The sequence below is a fragment of the Mesoplodon densirostris genome, chromosome 12, assembly GCF_025265405.1.
Source record: "Mesoplodon densirostris isolate mMesDen1 chromosome 12, mMesDen1 primary haplotype, whole genome shotgun sequence".
Classification (NCBI taxonomy): Eukaryota; Metazoa; Chordata; class Mammalia; order Artiodactyla; family Ziphiidae; genus Mesoplodon; species Mesoplodon densirostris.
The window spans coordinates 81,927,807-81,953,062 of NC_082672.1; the positions used below are offsets into that span (position 1 = coordinate 81,927,807).

At 43.8% G+C, this 25,256-nt stretch overlaps 1 protein-coding gene across 1 annotated transcript in view; it reads left to right on the forward strand.

Moving 5' to 3' along the window:
• The window catches only part of KCNQ5 (potassium voltage-gated channel subfamily Q member 5), a 589,895-nt gene that overhangs the window by 469,626 nt on the left and 95,013 nt on the right, over positions 1 to 25,256 (forward strand). Inside the window, exons 4-5 of the mRNA XM_060114492.1 lie at positions 4,461 to 4,636; positions 4,904 to 5,029. Of these exons, the coding sequence (XP_059970475.1) occupies positions 4,461 to 4,636; positions 4,904 to 5,029 (302 nt within the window). The remainder of the gene's footprint in view (positions 1 to 4,460; positions 4,637 to 4,903; positions 5,030 to 25,256) is intronic.

A 25,256-nucleotide genomic window follows, 5' to 3' on the forward strand; every position in this document is an offset into this window, starting at 1 on the left:
TGCAAATGTTGAACCATGCTTGCATCCCTGGAATAAATCCTACTTGGTCATGGTGTATGATCCTTTTAATGTACTGTTGAATTCAGTTTGCTAGGACTTCATTAAGGACTTTTACATCTACATTCATCAGGCATATGTACTTTTATTTTCTTGCGGTGTCCTTATCTGGTTTTGATATCAGGGTAATGCTGACCTCATAAAATGAGTTTGGAAGCGTTTCCTCCTCTTCTGTTCTTTTTATGGAAGAGTTTGAGAAGGATTGGTACTTATTCTTTAAATGTTGGTATAATTCACCAGTGAAGCCTTCTGGTCCTGGACTTTTTTGTTTGTTAGGAGGTTTTTGATTACTGATTCTATCTCTTTATTAGTAACTGGTCTGTTCAGCTTTTCTATTTCTTCCTGATTTAACCTGGTAGGTTGTATGTTTCTAGTAATTTCACTATTTCTTCTAGGTTTTCTGTTTCATTAAGATCTGTTTCTGGTAGTTTATCTTGCTCTTTTGTTTGGAACATATTATTTTGTTTCTTCATTTTCCTTGACTCTTTGTGTGGGTTTCTCTGTGTTAGATAAACAGCCACCTACCCCAGTCTTGACAGACTGATCTTGTGTAGGAGGTGAACATCATCAGTCAGCCTAGCCTTGGCTTCTCATTGTCTCTAAAACCTATGTGATTGTCTAATCACTTTCCCTGTTTTTAGTGGCTCCCAGTGGTTGAATATGTGCCCAGACTGATCAGTGTCCCAGGGGGAGGGTCACAGTCAGCTCCTAGATACAGGCCAGTTGGAAGCTGGACCCTAGGAGCAGTGGGGAAAGTGTGTCATTAGGCCCCATCCAAGGAGAAACTGGGAGGTGGGCATTTCACCTGTCCCCTCTGTACTGGGCCCAGTTATACAGCCATGGAGTAGGGGAGGGGGCTATGGGGTCTGGAACCCATTATGAACTTCTTTCTTTGCTACAGGCCTATGGGATTCCTGAATGAAAGCCCCACTGGCTGTCAGAGCCAGGTGATCCAGGGGTTCTTCTGTCAAGCAACAGCCTCAAAAGCTGGGGCACCAGATGTGTATAAAAGCTTCCTGAGGGAGATAGTGGCAAACTGGAGCAGGCCAGAGGGAGAGGCCAGGGGAGGCGTCCACCAGCTTCTGTGGTCTCAGGAGAGAACTGCAGTCACTCCCTAGTTGGATGCTAAAAGTTAGAGGCCTGACTGGCAGGTGGCAGCTTTTAAAGTACACAAATAGAACCCTTTCAGGAAAGGTCGGGGAGACGGGCATTTCTGCCTGGACATGGGCAGTGGGTGAGCGGAGGCCCAGTGCTCACGCCTGCTAATACCTGCTTCTGTGTTTGCTGTAGTATGTGGGGCTCACGGATGGAAGCCCCACAGCTTTCAGAGCTAGGTGTTTGGGGGGGCCATCCCTCTGGTGGGAGCCTTAAAAATTGGGGCGCTAAAAATGGGGTTCAGACCCTTAGCCTCACAGGGAAAAGCTGGGAGTTGGAGGTCCCTGCTGTGTGCTAGTAGTGGGGTTTATGGCGAGTGCATCTCAGCCTCTCCTGCTGTTTTGATGTGAGCATTTTCTCATTCTCCCAGTGCGTAGGAGCCCCTTGGCTAGTTTCTGGATTTCCTGCAGAGGGAATTACTGTGTGTGTAGCTGTTCATTTGGTGTGTCTGTGGGAGGGCAGTGGTTCAGGGGTCTCCCATGATGCCATCTTTAAAGACCACGGCTGCCCACTGTCATAAAAGGTAAATCTTAGGGAGATTTGCTTTTTATATACATCAGTAGCTGACGGCTGTGAATTATTATATTGCTGTAGAATTCTGTGCTGGTTTGATTAACTTACAGGTATTTTAGATTGACATTCCAGTTATTAAACCACTGATACAGTAAGAGAACAAAGCTCAAGCTACTTTTAAATGTTTATTAACCTAAATTTATTCTATAAACGTATATTGAGTGCCTACCACGTTTCAGGCACTGTTCTAGATACTTCGGATACAAGTATCCAACCTTGTGGAACCTCCATTCTGCTAAGTAATGGTCTACAAAAATAATAAATACATAAATAAAAATGAAAGTCAAGAGTACTCATAACTTCTAAAATATTAACCTGGCAAATATCTCGGTGGTGCTGACAGCAAAATTCCAGTGGATGACTGTAATCCAACAAGAAACATTTTTGTGGGTGCATTCATTGTGTGCCATTTGGTTGCTCATTTATGACTTCATTTCATTGAACTCTTTCTGATCTGAATTAAAATGAGCGTATTAAATCTAATCTGTGGTTACCTTTACATATTTTGTCACTTAAAACCTTTAGATTATGACTCACTGTGTGCATAATTTTTGAAACTCTCTCAAACCTACAGGGTTCCTTTTACTTTTTCTAGGTCTTCTCTAATGAACTGACTTTATAGCATACTTTTTGTGCTGTAGTGTAACAGGCCTATAGCTGATTTTTTAAAACTAAGACAATATATGTTTTTTGTGTCTCGCTTTTTTCATCTGTAGAATACCTAACCAGCACGGGTGTCATAAGAATTAAAATAATATAACATTTGTAAAAACCTAGAACTAAAGGAAGTGCCTGGCACAAAGTAAATTTTAAGTCTGTGCTTTCTGCACCCCTACTGGTCATTTACTTATTTCAATTTTTTCTAATATTTTAACATGGTCAATAGGGTATTGTACCTTTTTCTTTCCTTTGTACACTTGTGAGGAAGCAGGCCTACAGTGAGAAATAGAAGCAAAATGTATATCCATCAGGGCCATGTAAGGAGTGTCTCTTTGTCTGCAGACCTCTTGTCTTGGAAGTAAGTCCCTCCAGATGATGAAAACCAAGAGATGTTTTCACATTTTTAAAGTTTTTTCCTGATTTCAAAAGACATTTTCATTGTTATAAAACTCCAACATTACCAAAATTAATAACTTAGAAAGTGCTAAGTCCCTTTATCTACATACTCACCACAACTCTCTACCCCAGAGAGAATTCATAGTAATATTCTGTGTCTGTTCTCGCATGTCTTTCCTAGGTGTATAATACATGTTGTATTAAATAAGAGTACATTGTACATACTGCTTTGCAACTGACTTCAGTCCCTTAATGCCTTTGATGTCCGTATCAGCGTATGTAGTTCCTTCTCATCTCTGACAGCTATGGAGCGAGAGAAAAGGATGCATTTGTGGCTGGCTGTGCACCCAGCCACAAGCTCCTGCAGCGTGCAGATCCAACTGGAGGAGTCCCTTTGGCTGACCCACGTCCTGCCAACCCCTGACCCTCTCCAAGTCCTGACCCAAAAGGGCACCAGGAGAGTGAGTCTAAGGACACTCTCAGTACACACCAGGGGCCAGGCCTTCCTGAATGCAGGCACGACTGGGCTGGACAAAGGGTACACATTCACACAGCACGTACCCCTGAGGCTCCCAGAACCATCAGTAACTGCAAGCCCCTGAGGTGGAGCTCTTCTTTGGAGCGTGGCCACCTGGCCACGCACAGCCCGCTCGCAGCAGGAAGGACATCCTACTGAGGATGATGAGGTCACGCAAACCTACTGTAGAGTCTCCACTGGAAGCCATTCACCCCACTTCACCTCTCCCACTTCAAAGCCTCCCTCCCCTCACTCAGATATTCACCCTTGCAACGATTAAGTCATTCATCTTTTCTATGCTCTCCGTAGCTGCTCTTTTTAGCTGACAAAAGGGCAGATATGATTTCAGCCAGATGTCAATATGTCCCACATTAAACATCCCTTCCCATGCAGTGCGTAGTGTGTGTGATCACCTCCTCTGTTGTAACAAATGGAATGTTAATTGACTTGTGTACAGAACTTACCCAGAACTGGCTGGCGCCATACAGAGCACGCGGAGCAGAACGCTTACCTCAGTCCACTCAGTTGGGGCCTTTGTCTAAGAGGCTGTAAACGTGCAGACTCCACAACACAAGTGAAGTTTCTGCAGAACGGAGCTACCAGCTTCTTCGGCGAGAAAACAGGAGACATGATTATGCGAAGTAGCCCTTTCGCATCTGGACAGGCTATGTACCCTCTGTGGCATCAGCCAGCAGGCCGCGGTGCCGGGGCAGAGGCAGAGGCAGAAGCCCCTTCCTACAGGCAGGACCACCCGTGCCACCAGGACTGCCGTGGGGACGCTGTGCCAGCCCGGAGCCCTCCGGAGCACGGGACCTTCCAAAGGCGGTGTCCAGGCCTTTGAAGGTTAAACGGCGGCGAGCGGTCCAAACCTGCGTGGCTAAAGCAGAGAACGGCCGAGGGTCAGACCCGGGGCAGCAGGCGCAGGAGGCCACATCCTCCGCCTTCCGCTCCTCGGCAATCACAGAGCCCGCGTGGCGCGCGCCGGCCTGGGGCTCAAGAGCCGTTTCCTGGGCCCCAAACAGGTCAAAGGGACCCTTTCTGTTTTGGGAACTAGAACCTCCTGGTCGTGCTGCTCATGGCTGCTTCGCCCTGTTTCTTTCAGATACCATCGTCCTCATCGCCTCCATAGCAGTAGTTTCTGCCAAAACTCAGGGTAACATCTTCGCCACGTCGGCGCTGCGCAGCCTGCGCTTCCTGCAGATCCTGCGCATGGTGCGCATGGACAGGCGCGGCGGCACCTGGAAGCTGCTGGGCTCCGTGGTCTACGCGCACAGCAAGGTGGGGGGCCCTCGCCCAGGTGCGGGCAGGGTGTTCTTAACTTCTTCCCTTGCTGCCGTGATATTTACTAAACCCATCGAACGCAAACTTAATCTTTTCAGTAATTGGCTAAAGCAATGTGGGACACAAGGTGTAGTGGATTATGTGAAAGTCATCATAAATATCCAAGCAGTAGTCAAACACATGGAATCATGCTTATATATATATTTTTTTTCCTTTTTCAAAGATTTTTCACCTCTAAAAATCTCTCATTCCTTTTATATCTAGGAATTAATTACAGCTTGGTACATAGGATTTTTGGTTCTGATTTTTTCGTCTTTCCTTGTCTACCTGGTGGAAAAGGATGCCAATAAGGAATTCTCTACATACGCGGACGCACTCTGGTGGGGCACGGTGAGTATAAGGATCTGCTTTTATTTATTGGATGTTGTGAGATGTTTCCTTTGAATGTAGTGTAGGGACTCCCATGAGTGGTCTCAGTAAAACTATGAACTTCCAAAAGGGAGTTAAGTGAAAATGTACAGCACTTATAATTATAAGTATAAACTCTGAAGAGTTTCCCCGTTAAGTCCAACCAAGTTAAGTTCTCTTACAAACCTTCAGTAGTATTTCTTGCATGCTAGACTGTTGCCAAAATAAAGACAAGTAATTTTTTAACCGTGATTAAAATGTTCATGGGCTTGTTCGTTTTAACTTTGTGGAGCACAGCTTTAAAGTACAAATGGTTGCATTGTTTTGCCACTCAACAAAAAGTTTATCTGAGGTTTAAAACAAAAAAGGAATACTAGCTGAATGAAAGAAGAGTAAAATTATGGTACAAAAAGGGAAGAAGAGAAGAGTGGTCACCATCTCTGAGATCAGAGACTATAGGCCCTGAATTTCAAAACTTTCCACTCAGAAACCTCTTTTTCCTTTATATTGTTGTTAAAGGATAGTTTTCCAAACAAATAAAAGTAAAATCACGACTCTCATACAGGTAGAAAATAAACATGTCCTCAGGATTTTATGTAAACTTTTAAGTATTCAAATGAATGTGCAAACAGAGGCACACCTGGCTTCTTCCACAGTGAAAGAGGAAAGTCAGAGGAACCCGCACCAGACAGAATGTACTTACACGTCCATAGACAAGAATTATTTTGCATTGCTGCTACAACTTCTGTGCTCCTAAAATAGCTCAAAGGCCTGAAAGGTGCAGAGTGTGCCCCATAAGAGCAGGAACTGAGAACCTGGACGAGTGTACTCTAAACAACACATAGTTTTCCATCAAAGCAAAAATTGTCTTGACAGTGTAAAGAATCTATAAAACAGTCGATGAAACGTGTACCCTATTAAGAATGTCATAGGATAAAGGAGTGCTTTATGCAATGTGTAAACTACATTTTTTAAAATTCTATTCCTTAAAACATTCCAAAAGGGTGAAAATACAAGAGCAGTTATGGTTGTTTGAAGACTTTCCCTGTCTCTTTGGTCCAACAAATTTGTTCTCTTATAAATCATCGGCAGTATTTCTTGAGTGCTAGATTGTTGCCAAAATAAAAATCTGTCATCTTCTTAAACTGTGATTTAAACATTGGTAAGTTTGTTTGCCAGTTTGCTTTGTGGAGCACAGATTTAAGTTCCCAGTTGTTTCATTGTTCCACTATTTGTCAGAAGCTCATCAGTGAGAACTAGAACTCTTGTTAAGGACATGGATAACTCGTCAGGGCCTGTAGTAAGCAGAACTTGGTACGTTTGTGGGTTGCATAGCAGCAATAATATGAATAAAAATCAAAAATATATTCATCTGAAGATTAAGATTTTTTTTCCTTAAATTATCAGTTAAATGTCTCCAAGATTGTGCCACTGATAACAAAGCATTCTGTTGGTTTAACAATTTGGTTTCCAACTCCTTCCCCTACCCCACAAGCAATAATGGCCACTTTGAAAGGAGGAAAGTGGAAAACCCAGAAGAGAGCAGTCATCTGACATTCTTAAAACACTTCTTATGTATAGAGAACAAATGAAAATCTGTGACTCGCGGTGGGATAAACTGTGTAAACTGAGCAAACAGGAGGCTTTTCTAGCCAGCAAGGGGAAGACAACTGATCATCTCAGGCTTCAAAGCAGCGATTTGAATTGAAATTTAGATTTTGCGCCTCTGTGATAATTCTAATGTGCATGAGTGACGGGACACTCAGAAGCCCCTTCTCTGAGGTGCATCTGTTGGTGGGTCCACCTGGCAGCTCTCTGGCCTTCTGGCCTTCCGTCTTCCTTTCTCCTTCCTACTAATCAGAATCACTGCACTGTGTGTTGAACAGTGTGTGGGAAGCTCTGAATGTGCCTCTCACTTAGTCACCAGCTTGTTTCTTTTGCCAGAACAATGCATGTAGCAGGTTTCCAAAGGTCATCTCTGTTCGTTTCAGGGAAAAGCAACATCTATTCATTGATTTCATTCCAGTAGTGCTATTTGACTGAAGTTTAACCTGTACTTAACAGGATCTTTGAATGGCCTGATTATGTCTCTTTAAAGAAAAAAAAAATCTAGCCTTGAATACAAGGGTAAAAATTTTCTAAGGTGTTGAGCTTCTAGGAATAAAAAAGGCCTTGTTTGTCCACAGCGGGTTTGTTGATATTAACTGACTCGTTCATGAAATCGTGTGAAGCCACAAAAAGCAAACAAGGGAACTTATTAGTTCTATTCCTTATAAGAGCATACTAGGTCTCCAGTGTGAAGTAAAACAAATTTAAAATACTGACTATACCTTTTATTATATGTTAATGAAGACCTTAATGAAATCTGTGTCTGGATACTTTTTAGTTAAAATTGTCCATGTTCGAAGTGAGAGAGTGGCATGGACATGTATACACTACCAAATGTAGAATAGATAGCTAGTGGGAAGCAGCTGCATAGCACAGGGAGATCAGCTCGGTGCTTTGTGACTGCCTGGAGGGGTGGGATAGGGAGGGTGGGAGGGAGACACAAGAGGGAGGAGATATGGGGATGTATGTATACGTATAGCTGATTCACTTTGTTATACAACAGAAACTAACACAGCCGTGCAAAGCAATTATACTCCAATAAAGATATTTAAAAAAATAAAAATAAAGATAAAATTGTCCATGTTGCATGTAATGGACACCTTGCTAACTACAGAAGTATCCAGAATACATATGGAAATGAAAGCATCCTGAACTGGAGTGTTTCTTATTGCTAGGCTTTGGTGAAAAAAAAAAAAAAAAGGAAATTCTCATTTCTTAAAAAAAAAAATGCCTGTAGTATCGACATTAAGTATAAAATGCCATTTGTAGGCTATGGATCCAGTGTCCCAGTGAATTCTAAACATTAAATACGAAACCCCTTCCATTAATAAGGTGCTGAGGGCCGTACCCAAACCAACTGCAGGAGGAACACGTAGTGCCATCAGCACTGCCCAGAGCCAAGAACAGTTCAGAGAACTTTGATACTTGAAAACAATGCCATACTAGCAAACAACAGCACTCAGCCCACTGAGTAAGCGGGAGAATCCATACAAAGGGCTGGTCCTAAGCGCATGGCAGGTACCCAACCACAGATGCTGCTGCCGTGGATGTGAGGTGGGAGAACCGCTACAGCCAAGGAACACAGAGCGGTACCTTCCTGGCATACCCACAGCTTAAGCGCAGAAGGGGCATGGGAACTGGGGTTTCGATGAAAAGATGTTCTGGCTTCTGAAGGAGCAACTGAAGAGGCATTGATGACAGTGGACGTGCGGGGGCAGAGGGGAGGCTGAGGCCCCGGCTGCGGCTCCGGGACAGGAGGACCTTCTGGTTGCTGGGCCGAGTTCCATTTAACGTTATTTCCTATTATTATTATCCGCCTTTCCAGTTGCTTTGGGTTTATTCTGAAGTAATTTAAAAATAGGTTTTCCCACAGTTATGTTTTATTATGATCTCCTACTTTGCTGTTATTATTTTCTTCCTTTTGATTGGCTGAAACAACTTACGATCCCATCTTCCTGAAGTCATTTTTCCTGGTAATGACCTATTCTTGAAGGCCAGCTTGTCCTCTTTCTATTTACCACTATTCCTGTGACGAAGACAGTGTTCAACAGGTTTTTTTAAAGACGCAAACAACAGCGGATGGTATAAATCTACTCTTGAGCAAGCATCTGAAAAATACAGCCTCCACCTCAGACCTGTGCCTGAGATGATTCCTTCAGGCATGTAGAGGATTTGATGTCGGCCAGAGCTAGTCCCAGAATTCATGCTAAAAACCTGACAGTCTTTCTCCAAGCATCAATATAGGAGGCTCTGCATTCAACAGGTTGTGCAGCCCAAATATATGCCATGAGTTTCATCCCCCTGCAAAATCTAAGAATAGGAAATGGTGCACATTTGTGGAAAGAGCTAAGACACCCTTGTCACTGATAACATCTGTTACCCTTCCGAGAATCAACCCTCCTTCCATCAGGTTCACCAGGACAAAATGTTTTCTGCCACCTCGTAGAAGCTGTTGCTTTCTGACGTATCTGAGTTGGAGAATTAACTGTATCTGCTGGTACCATTAATTAAAGTTGTGTTTCTTACTACCAATGCATTACCCGATGGTATCCAAGCCTTACTTTACTTCTAACCATTCAAGATTATTAACGACCAAGTGAAAACTGAGACACACATAGGCCAGCCATTACCCCCCAGAACAGCTGGCGGTCAATAACCTCTCCAAGTGCCACGCCCACCTTAAGGGCGTGTATGGGGTATACTGGTTATAAGTCTCTGTGGGGAACTCTTTCCCAAGATGTCTGTTCCTTGAAAATTGTCACCGCACACTCGACTCTGGACACTTTTGCTCAGTATTACTGCATAAGCACTGAGCACGTGCTGTATTGAAAAAAAACCATATTATAGTCAGGAGACCAGGGTTCCAACCCCATTGTTGTTGGAGGTGTGATATTAAGCAATTTTTTTTTTTTTTTTTTTTTTTTTTTTGCGGTATGCGGGCCTCTCACTGTTGTGGCCTCTCCCGTTGCGGAGCACAGGCTCCGGATGCGCAGGCCCAGCGGCCATGGCTCATGGGCCCAGCCGCTCCGCGGCATATGGGATCCTCCCAGACCGGGGCACGAACCCGTATCCCCTGCATCGGCAGGCGGACTCTTAACCACTGCGCCACCAGGGAGGCCCTAAGCAATTTTTTAATATCTCTCTAAAACTGAGAAAAGACTAGTACCCAAAGACAAAGTTGCTGTGTGTATTAAATGAGATTAGGACGTGTAAATGTACTTTATCAAGCACTAGACAGATGTTAGTCACCACTATTACTACATATTTGACCACAGTCCTGGAAGAACAGTATGGAATGCTAATGCCCTGAGCTCCCTGCCACAGCAGAACCCAAATTTTATGATGCCACCAACACAGGAGTTTCTGATGTTTGAAGATCAAAAATCTTTCTGATGTACTAGTTCAAGGTGACCAAATTTCAAAATTGACTGTGCAGATTCTGTAACTACCCACTGTCTGAAACCGTATGCTCAGGAAGTGGCCCAAAGAGAAGAGAAGGGAAGAAAAGAGACTCGAAAGAAGAGAAAAAGAGCAAAGAGGAGGAAAAGGGAAGGGGAGGGGAGGGTGGAAGGGGAAGGAGAGGGGAGGGGGGAAGGAGAAGGAGATTGTTGACAACTGTCAACATGAATCTTCTTCCCTTAAAGGACCCCCTTAGGAACCTTCATGCACTGTTGGTGGGAAGGTAAATTGGTGAAGCCACTATGGAAACCAGTATAGAGGTTCCTCAAAAACATTAAGACTGGGCTTCCCTGGTGGTGCAGTGGTTGAGAGTCCGCCTGCCGGTGCAGGGGACACAGGTTCGTGCCCCGGTCCAGGAAGATCCCACATGCCACAGAGCGGCTGGGCCTGTGAGCCATGGCTGCTGAGCCTGTGCTCCACAATGGGAGAGGCCACAACAGTGAGAGGCCTGCGTACCACACACGCACACACACAAAAAACATTAAGACTAGAGAGCAGACAGCAGAAGCAAGAAGAACTACAGTCCTGCAGCATGTGGAACAAAAACCACATTCACAGAAAGATAGACAAGATGAAAAGGCAGAGGGCTATGTACCAGATGAAAGAACAAGATAAAACCCCAGAAAAACAACTAAATGAAGTGGAGATGGCAACCTTCCAGAAAAAGAATTCAGAATAATGATAGTGAAGATGATCCAAGACCTCGGAAAAAGAATGGAGGCAAAGATGGAGTAGATACAAGAAATGTTTAACAAAGACTTAGAAGAATTAAAGAACAAACAAACAAAGATGAACAATACAATAACTGAAATGAAAACTACACTAGAAAGAATCAATAGCAGAATAACTGAGGCAGAAGAATGGATAGGTGACCTGGAAGACAGAATGGTGGACTTCACTGCTGCGGAACAGAATAAAGAAAAAGAATGAAAAGAAATGAAGACAGCCTAAGAGACCTCTGGGACAACATTAAATGCAACAACATTTGCATTATAGAGGTCCCAGAAGGAGAAGAGAGAGAGAAAGGACCAGAGAAAATATTTGAAGAGATTATAGTCAAAAACTTCCCTAACATGGGAAAGGAAATAGCCACCCAAGTCCAGGAAGCACAGAGAGTCCCATACAGGATAAACCCAAGGAGAAACATGCCAAGACACATATTAATCAAATTGGCAAAAATTAAAGACAAAGAAAAATTATTGAAAGCAGCAAGGGAAAAATGACAAAGAGCATACAAGGGAACTCCCATAAGGTTAACAGCTGATTTCTCAGCAGAAACTCTACAAGCCAGAAGGGAGTGGCATGATAAAGTGATAAAAGGGAAGAATCTACAACCAAGATTACTCTACCCGGCAAGGATCTCATTCAGATTCGATGGAGAAATGAGAAGCTTTACAGACAAGCAAAAGCCAAGAGAATTCAGCACCACCAAACCACCTCGACAACAAATGCTAAAGGAACTTCTCTAAGTGGGAAACACAAGAGAAGAAAAGGACCTACAAAAACACACCCAAAACAATTAAGAAAATAGTCATAGGAACATACATATCAATAATTACCTTAAACGTGAATGGATTCAATGCTCCAACCAAAAGGCACAGGCTTGCAGAATGGATACAAAAACAAGACCCATATATATGCTGTCTACAAGAGACCCACTTCAGACCTAGGGGCACACACAGACTGAAAGTGAGGGGATGGAAAAAGATATTCCATGCAAATGGAAATCAGAAGAAAGCTGGAGTAGCAATACTCATATCGGATAAAATAGACTTTAAAATAAAGAATGTTACAAGAGACAAGGAAGGACACTACATAATGATCAAGGGATCAATCCAAGAAGAAGATATAACAATTATAAATATAGGTTCACCCAACATAGGAGCACCTCAATGCGTAAGGCAACTGCTAACAACTATAAAAGAGGAAATCGACAGTGACACAATAATAGTGAGGGACTTTAACACCTCACTTACACCAATGGACAGATCATCCAAAATGAAAATAAATAAGAAAACAGAGGGAAGAGTAAGACGCGGAGATCACCTTCCTCCCCACGGATACACCAGAAATACAGCTACACGTGGAACAACTCCTACAGAACACCTACTGAACGCTGGCAGAAGACCCCAGACCTCCCAAAAGGCAAGAAACTCCCCACATACCTGGGTAGGGCAAAGCAGAGAGATTCCCGCACAGAGGAGCGGTGCCGAGCGGCACTCACCAGCCCGAGAGGATTGTCTGCTCCCCCGCCGGGGTGGGCGGCGCTGGAGCTGAGGCTCGGGCTTCGGTCAGAGCGCAGGGAGAGGACTGGGGCTGGCGGTGAGAACTCAGCCTGAAGGGGGCTAATGTGCCACAGCTAGCCGGGAGGGAATTCGGGAAAACTCTGGAGCTGCCGAAGAGGCAGGAGACTTTTTCTTCCCTCTTGGTTTCCTGGTGCGCGAGGAGAGGGGATTAAGAGCGCCGCGTAAAGGAGCTCCAGAGACGGGCGCGAGTCGCGGCTGAAAGCGCGGAGCCCAGAAACGGGCGTGGGATGCTGGGGCTGCTGCTGCCGCCGCCAAGAAGCCTGTGTGCGAGCGCAGGTCACTGTCCACACCGCCCTTCCGGGAGCCTGTGCAGCCTGCCACTGCCGGGGTCCCGGGATCCAGGGGCGGCTTCCCTGGGAGAACGCACGGCGCGCCTCGGGCTGGTGCAACGTCACGCCGACCTCTGCCGCTGCAGGCTCGCCCCGCACTCCGTGCCCCTCCCTCCCGCCCGGCCTGAGTGAGCCAGAGTCCCTGAAGAGGCTGCTCCTTTAACCCTGTCCTGTCTGAGCGAAGAACAGATGCCCTCCGGCGACCTACACGCAGAGGCGGGGCCAAATCCAAAACTGAGACCCAGGAGCTGTGAGAACAAAGAAGAGAAAGGGAAACCTCTCCCAACAGCCTCAGAAGCAGCGGATTAAAGCTCCACAATCAACTTGATGTACCCTGCATCTGTGGAATACATGAATAGACAACAAATCATCCCAAATTGAGGAGCCAGGAGTCAGTGCTGTGCCTCTGAGGTGGGAGAGCCAACTTCAGGACACTGGTCCACAAGAGACCTCCCAGCTCCACACAATATCAAACGGCGAAAATCTTCCAGAGATCTCCATCTCAACAGCAGCACCCAGCTTCACTCAACGACCAGCAAGCTATAGTGCTGGACACCCTATGCCAAACAACTAGCAAGACAGGAACACAATGCCACCCATTAGCAGAGAGGTGGCCTAAAATCATAAAAAGTCCGCAGACACCCCAAAACACACCACCAGACGTGGACATGCCCACCAGAAAGACAAGATCCAGACTCATCCACCAGAACACAGGCAGTAGTCCCCTCCACCAAGAAGCCTACACAACCCACTAAACCAACCTTAGCCACTGGGGAAAGACACCAAAAACAACGGGAACTACGAACCTGCAGCCTGCAAAAAGGAGACCCCAAACACAGTAACATAAGCAAAATGAGAAGACAGAAAAACACACAGCAGGAGAAGGAGCAAGATAAAAACCCACCAGACCTAACAAATGAAGAGGTAATAGGCAGTCTATCTGAAAAAGAATTCAGAATAATGATGGTAAAGATGATCCAAAATCTTGGAAATAGAATAGACAAAATACAAGAAACAGTTAACAAGGACCTAGAAGAACTAAAGACGAATCAAGCATCGATTAAAAACACAATAAATGAAATAAAAAATACTCTAGATGGGATCAATAGCAGAATAACTGAGGCAGAAGAACGGATAAGTGAGGTGGAAGATAAAATAGTGGAAATAACTGCTGCACAGCAAAATAAAGAAAAAAGAATGAAAAGAACAGAGGACAGTCTCAGAGACCTCTGGGACAACATTAAACGCACCAACATTCGAATTATAGGGGTTCCAGAAGAAGAAGAGAAAAAGAAAGGGACTGAGAAAATATTTGAAGAGATTATAGTTGAAAACTTCCCTAATATGGGAAAGGAAATAGTTAATCAAGTCCAGGAGGCACAGAGAGTCCCATACAGAATAAATCCAAGGAGAAATACACCAAGACACATATTAATCAAACTGTCAAAAATTAAACACAAAGAAATCATATTAAAAGCAGCAAGGCAAAAACAACAAATAACACACAAGGGAATCCCCATCAGGATAACAGCTGATCTCTCAGCAGAAACTCTACAAGCCAGAAGGGAGTGGCAGGGCATACTTAAAGTGATGAAGGAGAAAAACCTGCAACCAAGATTACTCTACCCAGCAAGGATCTCATTCAGATTTGATGGAGAAATTAAAACGTTTACAGACAAGCAAAAGCTGAGAGAGTTCAGCACCACCAAACCAGCTTTACAACAAATGCTAAAGGAACTTCTCTAGACAAGAAACACAACAGAAGGAAAAGAACTACAATAACGAACCCGAAACAATTAAGAAAATGGGAATAGGAACATACATATCAATAATTACCTTAAATGTAAATGGACTAAATGCTCCCACCAAAAGACACAGACTGGCTGAATGGATACAAAAAGAAGACCCATATATATGCTGTCTACAAGAGACCCACTTCAGGCCTAGAGACACATACAGACTGAAAGTAAGGGGATGGAAAAAGATATTCCATGCAAATGGAAACCAAAAGAAAGCTGGAGTAGCAATTCTCATATCAGACAAAATAGACTTTAAAATAAAGACTACTAGAAGAGACAAAGAAGGACACTACATAATGATCAAGGGATCAATCCAAGAAGAAGATATAACAATTGTAAATATTTATGCACCAAACATAGGAGCACCTCAATACATAAGGGAAATATTAACAGCCATAAAAGGAGAAATCGACAGTAACACAATCATAGTAGCGGACTTTAACACCCCACTTTCACCAATGGACAGGTCATCCAAAATGAAAATAAATAAGGAAACACAAGCTTTAAATGATACATTAAACAAGATGGACTTAATTGATATTTATAGGACATTCCATCCAAAAACAACAGAATACACATTTTTCTCAAGTGCTCATGGAACATTCTCCAGGATAGATCATATCTTGGGTCACAAATCAAGCCTTGGTAAATTTAAGAAAATTGAAATTGTGTCAAGTATCTTTTCCGACCACAATGCTATGAGACTAGATATCAATTACAGGAAAAGAGCTGTAAAACATACAAACACATGGAGGCTAAACAATACACTACTTAATAACGAAGTGATCACTGAAGAAATCAAAGAGGAAATTAAAAAATACCTAGAAACAAATGACAATGGAGACACGACGACCCAAAACCTATGGGATGCAGCAAAAGCAGTTCTAAGAGGGAAGTTTATGGCAATACAATCCCACCTTAAGAAACAGGAAACATCTCGAATAAACAACCTAACCTTGCACCTAAAGCAATTAGAGAAAGAAGAACAAAAACATCCCAAAGTTAGCAGAAGGAAAGAAATCATAAAAATCAGATCAGAAATAAATGAAAAAGAAATGAAGGAAACGATAGCAAAGATCAATAAAACTAAAAGCTGGTTCTTTGAGAAGATAAACAAAATTGATAAACCATTAGCCAGACTCATCAAGAAAAAAAGGGAGAAGACTCAAATCAATAGAATTAGAAATGAAAAAGGAGAAGTAACAACTGACACTGCAGAAATACAAAAGATCATGAGAGATTACTATAAGCAACTCTATGCCAATAAAATGGACAACCTGGAAGAAATGGACAAATTCTTAGAAATGCACAACCTGCCAAGACTGAATCAGGAAGAAATAGAAAATATGAACGGACCCATCACAAGCACTGAAATTGAAACTGTGATCAAAAATCTTCTGACAAACAAAAGCCCAGGACCAGATGGCTTCACAGGCGAATTCTATCAAGCATTTAGAGAAGAGCTAACACCTATCCTTCTCAAACTCTTCCAAAATATCGCAGAGGGAGGAACACTCCCAAACTCATTCTACGAGGCCACCATCACCTTGATACCAAAACCAGACAAGGATGTCACAAAGAAAGAAAACTACAGGCCAATATCACTGATGAACATAGATGCAAAAATCCTCAACAAAATACTAGCAAACAGAATCCAACAGCACATTAAAAGGATCATACACCATGATCAAGTGGGGTTTATTCCAGGAATGCAAGGATTCTTCAATATACGCAAATCAATCAACGTGATACACCATATTAACAAACTGAAGGAGAAAAACCATATGATCATCTCAATAGATGCAGAGAAAGCTTTTGACAAAATTCAACACCCATTTATGATAAAAACCCTGCAGAAAGTAGACAAAGAGGGAACTTTCCTCAACATAATAAAGGCCATATATGACAAACCCACAGCCAGCATCGTCCTCAATGGTGAAAAATTGAAACCATTTCCACTAAGATCAGGAACAAGACAAGGTTGCCCACTCTCACCACTCTTATTCAACCTAGTTTTGGAAGTTTTAGCCACAGCAATCAGAGAAGAAAAGGAAATAAAAGGAATCCAAATTGGAAAAGAAGAAGTAAAGCTGTCACTGTTTGCAGATGACATGATACTATACATAGAGAATCCTAAAGATGCTACCAAAAAACTACTAGAGATAATCAATGAATTTGGTAAAGTTGCAGGATACAAAATTAATGCACAGAAATCTCTGGCATTCCTATATACTAATGATGAAAAATCTGAAAGTGAAATCAAGGAAACACTCCCATTTACCATTGTAACAAAAAGAATAAAATATCTAGGAATAAACCTACCTAAGGAGACAAAAGACCTGTATGCAGAAAATTATAAGACACTGATGAAAGAAATTAAAAATGATACAAATAGATGGAGAGATGTACCATGTTCTTGGATTGGAAGAATCAACATTGTGAAAATGACTCTACTACCCAAAGCAATCTACAGATTCAATGCAATCCCTATCAAACTACCAATGGCATTTTTCACAGAACTAGAACAAAAAATTTCACAATTTGTATGGAAACACAAAAGACCCCAAATAGCCAAAAAAATCTTGAGAACGAAAAATGGAGCTGGAGGAATCAGGCTCCCTGACTTCAGACTATACTACAAAGCTACAGTAATCAAGACAGTATGGTACTGGCACAAAAACAGAAAGATAGATCAATGGAACAGGATAGAAAGCCCAGAGATAAACCCACGGACATATGGTCACCTTATCTTTGATAAAGGAGGCAGGAATGTACAGTGGAGAAAGGACAGTCTCTTCAATAAGTGGTGCTGGGAAAACTGGACAGGGACATGTAAAAGTATGAGATTAGATCACTCCCTAACACCATACACAAAAATAAGCTCCAAATGGATTAAAGACCTAAATGTAAGGCCAGACACTATCAAACTCCTAGAGGAAAACATAGGCAGAACACTCTATGACATAAATCACAGCAAGATCCTTTTTGACCCACCTCCTAGAGAAATGGAAATAAAGACAAAAATAAACACATGGGACCTAATGAAACTTCAAAGCTTTTGCACAGCAAAGGAAACCATAAACAAGACCAAAAGACAACCCTCAGAATGAGAGAAAATATTTGCAAATGAAGCAACTGACAAAGGATTAATCTCCAAAATTTATAAGCAGCTCATGCAGCTCAATAGCAAAAAAACAAACAACCCAATCCAAAAATGGGCAGAAGACCTAAATAGACATTTCTCCACAGAAGATATACAGACAGCCAACAAACACATGAAAGGATGCTCAACATCTTTACTCATTAGAGAAATGCAAATCAAAACTACAATGAGATATCATCTCACACCAGTCAGAATGGCCATCATCAAAAAAATCTAGAAACAATAAATGCTGGAGAGGGTGTGGAAAAAAGGGAACACTCTTGCACTGCTGGTGGGAATGTGAATTGGTACAGCCACTATGGAGAACGGTATGGAGGTTCCTTAAAAAACTACAAATAGAACTACCATATGACCCAGCAATCCCACTACTGGGCATATACCCTGAGAAAACCATAATTCAAAAAGAGTCATGTACCAAAATGTTCATAGCAGCCCTATTTACAATAGCCCGGAGATGGAAACAACCTAAGTGTCCATCATCGGATGAATGGGTAAAGAAGATGTGGCACATATATACAATGGAATATTACTCAGCCATAAAAAGAAATGAAATTGAGCTATTTGTAATGAGGTGGATGGACCTAGAGTCTGTCATACAGAGTGAAGTAAGTCAGAAAGAGAAAGACAAATACTCTATGCTGACACATATATATGGAATTTAAGAAAAAAAATGTCATCAAGAACCTAGGAGTAAGACAGGAATAAAGACACAGACCTACTACAGCATGGACTTGAGGATATGGGGAGGGGGAAGGGTAAGCTGTGACAAAGTGAAAGAGCGGCATGGACATATATACACTACCAAACGTAAGGTAGATAGCTAGGGGGAAGCAGCCGCATAGCACAGGGAGATCAGCTCGGTTCTTTGTGACTGCCTGGAGGGGTGGGATAGGGAGGGTGGGAGGGAGACGCAAAAGGGAGGGGATATGGGAACATATGTATATGTATAACTGATTAAATTTGTAAAATAAAAAAAAATTTTTAAAAAAAAAAAGAATGAACTATTCAAAAAAAAAATAGACCTCATCATTAAAATGGATTATCATATGAAAAAAGAAAATAAGAAAACAGAAAAAAAAAAACATTAAGACTAGAACTACCACTGGTCCTGCAATTCCACTCCAAAGAAAACAAAGACACTAATTGGAAAAGATATATGCACCCCATGTTCATAGCAGCGTTATTTACAAATTATGGAAGCAACCTAAATGCCCATCAGTGGATGAATGGAGAAAGAAGATGTGGTACATAAATACAATGGAATATTATTCAGCCATAAAAAGAATGAAATCTTGCCGTTTGCAACAACATGGATGGACCTAGAGGGCATTATGCCAAGTGAAATAAGTCAGACAGAGAAAGACAAACACTGTATGATGTCACTTATATGTGGAATCTGAAAAACAAAACAAATGAGCAAACATAAAACAGAAACAGAATTACAGATATAGAAAACAAACGGGTGGTTGCCAGAGGGCAGAGGGGAGGGAGAGGGAAGAAACAGGTGAGGGAGATGGAGAGGTACAAATTTCAGTTGTGAAAGGTACAGTGTGGGAAATATAGCCAGTAACTATGTGATGTCTTTGTATGATGACATCGTAACTAGACATATTGTGGGGATCATTTTGAAATGTTATAGAAATACCAAATCACTATGTTGTGTAACAGGAACTAGCATAGTGTTGTAGGTCAGTTAGACCTCAAAAACAAACAGACTCATAGAAAAAGAGATCAGATTTGTGGTCACCAGAGGGTGGGGAGCGCAGGAGAGGGGAGATTGGATGAAGATGGTCAAAGGTACAAACTTCCAGCTATAAGTACTAGGGATGTGATGTACCACACAGTAAGTATAATGAACACTGCTGTACATTATATATGGAAGTTGTTAACAGAATAAATCCTCAGAGATTTTAAAACAATAAAAGTATTTTTCCATTTCTTTAATGTTGTATCTGTATGAGATGATGGGTGGTCACTGAACTTAGTGTGATAATCATTTCATGATGTGTGCAAGTCAGAGCATTATGCTGTGCACCTTGAACTTATACAGTGCTGTGTGCCAATATCTCAATAAAACTGGAAGAAAAAATAAATAAATAAAATAAAAAATAATTTTTTTAAAGGACCCCCTTAGGGGGAAATTATGCTGTGCTGTGCAAATCTACAGACAGTATATTCTTAATTGTTCACATGAATGCATTAGCTATAACTACTATTCATGACTGTATCCTCAAAACCAGACCAATAAAAGTTTGTTGATTTGTTGCTTGAAGAAAAGAAGGTAAAATTTATATCTCCTGGTCTCAAATTAATTCTGCTCTTGGAAACAAAGAAATAACTGTAGCCTAACCAATGTTTAGATTGTAATCTGAACACAGCATCTGCCATCTCATTAAAGGAAAAAAAAAAAAATCAGGAAAGCCTGGGCCCGAATTTGCATTTGTTCTGCAGTATCATTCCTGAGGAAGAAATAATTGATGGTTGAACCCAGTAAGGTGCGCCGAGCTGACCTTCAACTTTGCTGCCACAATTACACCTTCATGCCAGTGTTCACAACCCACCGACTTTCAGAGAATACCGTTTCTCACCTGCATGACTGCAGTTGAGCTCAGGGGCAGGAGGGCAAAGCTGTATCTGAGCTGCTCCCACCTGCCACACCATCGTCCTGTACACGTCCACCTGCAGAGACAGCATGAACCGCCGGCATCGCTGAGCCGGCCTGCTGGGGCAGCTGGCCGAGTGGGCCTGTCCCTCCGCGCCCTGATCTGCCCTGTCAGGCGGCTCTGCCAGCTTCCACCTCCAGTCGTAAAGTGTGACAACCAATGCGTCCTCTTGCTCAATGAAAGGATCACTTTGCTGAAACTGCACTGAAAAAGCTATTGGAACCTTTTTAAAGTTTATCTTTTAATTGTTTAAAGTAAATTCAAAACTTCATGACCTTTCCAGTGATACTGTCAACACCATGGTCAAAAGTCAATGAGTAGGGGCTTCCCTGGTGGCGCAGTGGTTGAGAGTCCGCCTGCCGATGCAGGGGACACGGGTTCGTGCCCCGGTCCGGGAAGATCCCACATGCCGTGGAGCGGCTGGGCCCGTGAGCCATGGCCGCTGAGCCTGCGCGTCCGGAGCCTGTGCTCCGCAACGGGAGAGGCCACAACAGTGAGAGGCCCGCGAACCGCAAAAAAAAAAAAAAAAAAAAAACCCACTCTGAGCACTGAGCCACAAGGAGAACAGCTCAGATGTGTGATCGGAATGGAAAGCAGACGGAGAAGTGCAAAGTATTGCTGTGACCAAACCATGGCATTTCTCCTTCCCTTTATTATTATTAATAAACTACTGGAAAGGATTAAGCTATCTTGCAGAACAGGTATAACAAATTAAAATCAGGAACCTGTAATAAAATGGAGCCAGTAATGCTGCTTCTGCAATCTCAAGGAATTCCTTTGAGAATCCTCTACCCATACTGCTGGTGGCATCTGATTCACTTGGCTGCTGGGTTCTACTGCCAGTTCCCTCACACAGCCTCACAGCCTCACAGCCTGGGCCTTTCCTGTTCCAGGCCCTTTGCTCCCCCCAGGTGACCCTCCTTCTCCTTCACTGTTGACGGGAACTGGCCTGAGCTTTCCAGCCCTGCCCTCCCATCACACTGCCAAGGCTAACCCTCCACCATGTCCTTGACCCTATGTCCCCTCCTCCTCGGGTACCCCCCCATCATAAAGCTCCCCCCCCTGCCCTCCTCAGCCTCGGCCTCTCTGCAGACAGGCACAAACACACCCTAGAAAGCACCCACTCACATCAGAGATTTCCGGGAGTTCTGGCCCCATATTTCTCACTCTGTTGCCAGTGTTCTTGAAAGAATTCTTTATTTATTTACTAAATATTTATTGCGTTCCTCTTACTCTGGTGGCAAACATCATGCTGGATGTTAGAGAGAAAACAAAGAGTAAAGACACGGTCCCTCCTTCTAGTAGAGGAAATAAGGACCCTCCCCAGAGGACAGTAGAGCAGTAGTAGACTGCCCCTCATGATGAGTGCTGACAGGAAACGAACAGGACAGAGAGAGGCCAGAGGCCGCCTGTGGACAGTGGGCAGGGGAGGCCTCTCTGGGGACAGAGTGTTTTGGATAACACCTGAAGGATGAGGAGCCCCAGGAAGACTGGGGGCTGAGGGAGCAGAACGTGCAAAGGCCCTGTGGCAGGATAGCCTGGCCCGTTGGAGGAGCTGAAAGGACACTGTAGTTAAAGTGCAGTGAGCAAGGGGGGATCAGAGGGACCTTGGCGACTTGGGCAGAGACCAGGTCACGAGGTCCATAGCTAGGAGCTTAGAATTTATTCTGAATTTGGTGAATAGCCATTGAAGGGTTTTTAGAGAGGAGTAAGAAAATAATAGCCCTTGCAGGTGTGCAGAGAAGGAAGTGAGAGCGGCCAGAGCAGAAGCAGGAGGAGCAACTGAGAGACGGCGGCTTATGATGCACATGAGTCAGGACACGGGGGCAGCCTCGGTGCACGGTGATGAGCGTGCAGGCAGGTGTGGTGTATACACAGCGGCGCTACTCAGCCATGAAGACGAGGAAACCCTGTCGTCTGCGACCACGTGCGTGGACCTTGAGTGCTAAGTGAAACAAGGCAGACAAAGGCAGACACTGTGCGATCTCACTTACATGTGGAAGCTTACCCAAAAAAACCACGGAAAGAGATGATATTTGTGGTTATGAGAGGGGCAGGGGGTGGAGGAAGGTGGTCAAAAGGCACCAACTTCCAGTTCTAAGATAAACCAGTACCAGGGATGTTAGTACCACATGGTGACTGTAGTTGACATTCCCATATGATATACAGGAAAGCTAAGGGAGTAAAGCCTAAAAGTTCTCATCACTCTTTTCTTTCTCTGCATCTCTATGAGATGACGGATGTTCACTAACCCTGTTGTCGTCGTTTCACAGTACGTGTCAATCAAACCATCATGCCGCACACCTTCAACAGTGATGTATGTCAACCATTCCTTAATAAAACTGGAATCATTATCGTCTAAAAAAAAAAAGGCTGCTCTAGCAGCCCGGTCTTCGGTGGTGGCCGTGATGACAGAGAGAAGGCAGTGGGATTGGGGAGATCAAAGCAGCAGAACCTGCTGAGGTATTCAGAGAGACACCTGCGGGGGGGGGGGGGGAGCGGCGGCAGTGCCACAAGGCTTCTGACTGAGCAGCACGGTGGACGGTGGGGCTCTCGACCAGGAAGGGGTGTCATCGGGGGAGCGGCGGGTTTAGCATGATACAATGTCCGTTTTAAACATGCTCAGTTTATTTTTTTATTCGTTTCACATCCTTTAATTCACAACACCTGCTTTGAGTTTATTTTACTTTATTTAGTTTTTTGGCCGTGCAGCATGCGGGATCCTAGTTCCCCGACCAGGGATCCAGCCCGCGCCCCCTGCAGCAGAAGCGTGGAGTCCTAACTGCTGGACCACCAGGGAAGTCCCTAGACATGTTCCATTTAAATGACTGTGCAGCATCCCAACAGAATACCTGCTGCGGATGTGTGAATCCAAAGCTCAAAAGAGTGGTCTGGCCTGGAGGTAGAAACTCAGTTTGTTCAGCATAAAAATGGTATTTATACCCATGAGAGCGTTTCACGTCGCTGGGGAAGAGAGAGAAAGGAGGGGAGAGGGGGAAAGGAAAATTACAGAAGAATAGAATTTTTTTATAAAGTTATTTATTTCATTTACTTATTTTTGGCTGCGTTGGGTCTTCGTTGCAGTGCGCGGGCTTCTCATTGCGGTGGCTTCTCTTGTTGCGGAGCACAGGCTCTAGGTGCACGGGCTGCAGTACTTGCAGCACGTGGGCTTCAGTAGTTGTGGCACACGGTCTCAGTAGTTGTGGCTCGTGAGCTCTAGAGCACAGGCTCAGTAGTTGCAGTGCACGGGCTTAGTTGCTCCGCGGCAGGTGGGATCTTCCCGGACCAGGGCTCGAACCCATGTCCCCTGCATTGGCAGGCGGATTCTCAACCACTGCGCCACCAGGGAAGTCTTGAGAAGAACAGAATTTTTAAAAGAGAAAAAGACCCAAAAGCAAAGCTTAAGAATCCAGTATTTGGAGGTGGGCTGGTGTAGGAGGAGCCACGTAAAAGGAGCCGCCGAAGATGTAAAAGGAGAAGCACAGAAGCGAGGAGAGAGGAGAGGGGCTAGGGAGCGGTGGCCAGCTGAGCCGAGCGCTTCCGGAGGGTCTCCATCACAGAGCGCCTCGTCTTCCACCATTTCTGCCTCTCAACTTATTGGCCCTCCTTCAGAGCCCGGGGAGGACAACCTGCCCCAAACCGCTGCTGTTAGAAATCACCAGTGACCCCTGTCTCTGTGTCCACATCTTTTCTCAGTCATTCTCCTTGTTTTCCCTAAGCCTGTGGCATCAGGGCTCACCTGGTCCTCTGTGAAACTCTCTTCATTGAGTTTCCGTTTCTATAACCCATTCCTAGTCCTCCTACTTTTGAAAAACTGTCTTGTCCTCTGACTTTCCTTTCCCCTCCATCCCTTACATGCCTGTGTCTCCTGAGGAGGTGCCCTTGGCCCCTCATTTCTTCACAGAGCTTAAAGAGTCACTCGGTTTCCTATTCCAAAACCCACATTTCATGCCAACCTCAATCTCTCTCAAGACTCAAGCTCTCCTTCTTAATTCGTTGCTCAGACATTTCTAGATCAGCGTCATACTGATAGTTTAAAAACCCTCATTTGAAAGCCACTCTTCTTTGCTCCAAACCCTCCTCTTGCTCATTATCATACTTCTATTTATGGGGCAATCATATTCCCAGTTGAAACTTTCAAGTCATGTAGATTTTGTCTTTCCCTTCCTCTCAGACGCGCTTCTGTTGAACTTCCTCAGCTCATCTCTTTACTCTCCACCCGGTACTGTCCCACTCCCGCTGTTCCGGTTCAGTTGCCCCATCATTCTGCCACATCAGGCAGAACCTCGTTGGTCCTGGAGCGGAGCCAGGGCTTTGTTCTAAGGCACATGGGCAGCCCCTGGGGCACTTGACCATCGGGGAGACATGACCCAGGGATCATTTTTCAAAGACACTCCCTGGTCCAGCTTCAGCGTAGCTGGTTAGCCTCCTCTTCAGACCCACCGTGCTCCGGCCCAACTGAATACACGTTCCAGAACCCACCCTGTTTATTTCACTGCTGTGCAGCTGGTCACCTGTTTCCCCTCCCTAGATCACTCTATCATTTCTGCCTCTCAAAATATTAGCCCTCCTTCAAAGCCTGGGTATGATGACATCTTCCCAACAAAGCTGCTTCAACACCCCAAGCTGGTAATAATCTCTTCTTTGAATTTGAGCAGCAAATTATTTTGTGCATTCATCATAATACCTGTCTTGCCCTATTTTGCGTTTTAATGATTTGTGTGTAACATATCTCCCCTCTTATGCCATAAATATCTCAGGACAGGAACTACGTACCTCTCATTTTTGTTCCACTACAAATCAAAACACATACCTTGCACACACCAGACCTTCAGGAAATGCCCTCCAAAGAAATAAATGGGCAGCCTGAATTAACATAAAC